At 64.6% G+C, this 2,415-nt stretch overlaps 2 protein-coding genes across 2 annotated transcripts in view; one reads left to right on the top strand and one right to left on the bottom strand.

Moving 5' to 3' along the window:
* ACAP3 (ArfGAP with coiled-coil, ankyrin repeat and PH domains 3) overlaps positions 1-1,694 on the top strand; it is a 13,144-nt gene extending 11,450 nt beyond the window's left edge. Inside the window, exons 22-23 of the mRNA XM_023521634.1 lie at positions 9-169; positions 251-1,694. Coding sequence (XP_023377402.1) covers positions 9-169; positions 251-398 — 309 coding nt within the window. The 3' untranslated portion in view covers positions 399-1,694. The remainder of the gene's footprint in view (positions 1-8; positions 170-250) is intronic.
* A 269-nt stretch (positions 1,695-1,963) lies between these two features.
* The window catches only part of SCNN1D (sodium channel epithelial 1 delta subunit), a 10,484-nt gene continuing 10,032 nt past the window's right edge, over positions 1,964-2,415 (bottom strand). Inside the window, exon 11 of the mRNA XM_011377328.1 lies at positions 1,964-2,060. Within this exon, the coding sequence (XP_011375630.1) occupies positions 1,964-2,060 (97 nt within the window). The remainder of the gene's footprint in view (positions 2,061-2,415) is intronic.

Here is a 2,415-nt window from a genome sequence, read left to right as displayed (position 1 = left end):
CCGCCCACAGGGCCTGGATAGCCAGGACCCGCCCCAACTCGTCCCCTCCACCCCTCAGCCAGGTCTGCCTGTTCTTGAAGCGGGGTGCAGACCAGCACGCCTTGGACCAGGAGCAGCAGGACCCTCTGAGCATCGCGATCCAGGAGGCTAACGCGGACATCGTCACGCTGTGAGCGATGCTAGTGGGCGGGGCGCGGGGCGGGGCGGGGCGCGGGGCGGGGGCGGTGCCCTCACACTGCGCTTACCCCAGGCTGCGGCTGGCGCGTATGGCGGAGGAGATGCGCGAGGCCGAGGCGCCCCCTGGCCAGCCCGGCCCCCTGGCGGGCAGCAGCCCCACAGAGCTCCAGTACCGCAGGTGCATCCAGGAGTTCATCAGCCTCCACCTGGAGGAGAGCTAGGGTGGGGCGGCCAGGAAGTGGCGGGGCCCCGTCCCCGCCCCCCGCCCGTGGCCCTGTGGCCCTGCCCCGCAGCCTGGCCCATTTCCCAAGAGCCCTGGTGCCCGGCGCTCCTGGAGCCCCAACAGCCAGCTCTGCCCTCCTCCGAGCTACCCCGACCCCCATGGCCGGGGCGGGACCCCAGCACCGAGTCCTCTGAAGCCCCACGTCTCCCCCGGAGGTGCTGCATCTTCTCCAGCCCCTCTCTCCCTGCGGGACCCTATGTCTTCAGGTGACTCTTTCCTCGGGGGCCAGGTTGCCTATGTCACAAATCACTCTCAAGGCTCCATGTCACCTTGTGCCCCCGTCTCTGGGGCCTGTGTCACCTCATGTCCCTCGGCCCCAGAGGCCCATGTCACCTTGAGCCCCTCTGTCCCCGGGGCCCATGTCACCTCATGTCCCCACTCTTATTGCCCCAGACACCGACCTGCTAGTTGGGTCCCTCCTATACACCCCCATAACCCCCCCAACAAGCCCCCGGGGCAGGTGGCTGGCCACCAGCCCCTGTGAGGGCAGAAGGGGCAGCCCATCCAGGGAATCAACCCGTGTACCTCACTTAGTGACCCCAGTGTCCAGGCTGGGCTTCTCGGGTGCTGGGGGCCTCTGGCCTGGGGCCTCAGCCCTGGCTGGACGCAGGCGTCCCGAGGCCACGTGGCTGGCCACGCAGGCCCCCATGCTGGATGGCCCTAGACCCATCCCCTGCCTCCTCCAGAGGTGCTTGGCCCAGAGCTGGTGCGCCCAGGACTTTGGCACTTTGCACCCACGCATCTGATGTTTCGTCACAGACTGGATTTTCTACAGCCACCTTGTCCTCACTTTGTCTCGCCTCTTTTCTCCGTGTACTCTGGAGGACCACCTTGACCCGGGCTCTGTCTGCTGTGGGAGTGAGGCTCACTCCCCAGGGCCCACGATGCCTTCTGCCTTCCCCTTTCCTGGAGCCCTGGGGCAGCAGCTGGGCCTCTCCCCAACTCGGGTTCTTGGTCAGGCCAACGCCAGTCAGCTGGTCACTATGCAAAGGCTGCCCAGGGAGGCTCCATGGGCAGCAAGGTGGGCACTGACCAGGCCCCCCAAGTCTCTCACCTGCTGGCCGTGACCCCTAAAGCAGAATTAATTCCTCCATCTCTCCCTGCTTGAGCTCTGCCCCCACGTCCTCCCCCACTGCCAGCGTCAGGGCCTCGGGCCTGGGCCTCGGGCTGGCAGGACCCATCCCTGCTCTGGATCACACAGTAATAAACTGCCACTTGCACCTGTTGCCTGCCATGGGCTCACATGCCTCACTCTGCTGTCTTAGCTGGGGAGGGGGTGTCTCTGGGTCCCCTGCCTTCCTCGAGGGGTGGCCCTGAGTGGATGTAGTCAGCCGGAACCCAGGGGCCTGGTGGGGAGCCTGGGGCTTCTCCAGTGCACCCTGACTCCTGACCGCCCGGCCCACGTTCCCTGCCCCTCTGGCCTGAACTGTGGCTCCTGGTGGGAGCAGCTGGTCACCGACTGGCAAGGATTGTCTGAGCAGGATCTCGCCCCCTGGGCAAGCCCTAGCCTTGCAAGGTAGTCCTATGCCCAATGTCCTTCTGTCCAGAAGTGTCTGTGGCTCCAAGAGGTGTGGAGATGCCGCCTGAGGTGTTCAGTTCACTAGGGGACAGGGGACGGGAGGTGTGCACACGTTCTAGCCACCAGGTGGAGTCGCCAGTTTTATTACAAAGGTTACCGAGTGCCTGGGTCTGATCCTACCCTTCCTCCCACCCGCCTTGAGCCTAGGGAAGCTCTGCCTGCACACACCTACACACAGGTGTAGGCAGACGTGTTGACACAGACACTCCCGTGCGGAGACACCTCCACGCAGGCGCATTCACATGAATGCACACATATGCATGCACACACATGCACAGACACACACATGCACTCGTGCATGCGCATACTCCCACGCACATACCTGCTTGCACAGATGCTCAGTCATGCCCGGAACATGGGAACCCAGAGTAATAAG

Source organism: Pteropus vampyrus, unplaced genomic scaffold (assembly GCF_000151845.1).
Source record: "Pteropus vampyrus isolate Shadow unplaced genomic scaffold, Pvam_2.0 Scaffold309, whole genome shotgun sequence".
Lineage (NCBI taxonomy): Eukaryota > Metazoa > Chordata > Mammalia > Chiroptera > Pteropodidae > Pteropus > Pteropus vampyrus.
Note: the sequence above shows the minus strand (reverse complement) of the source record. Positions and strands in the feature narration are given on the sequence as shown.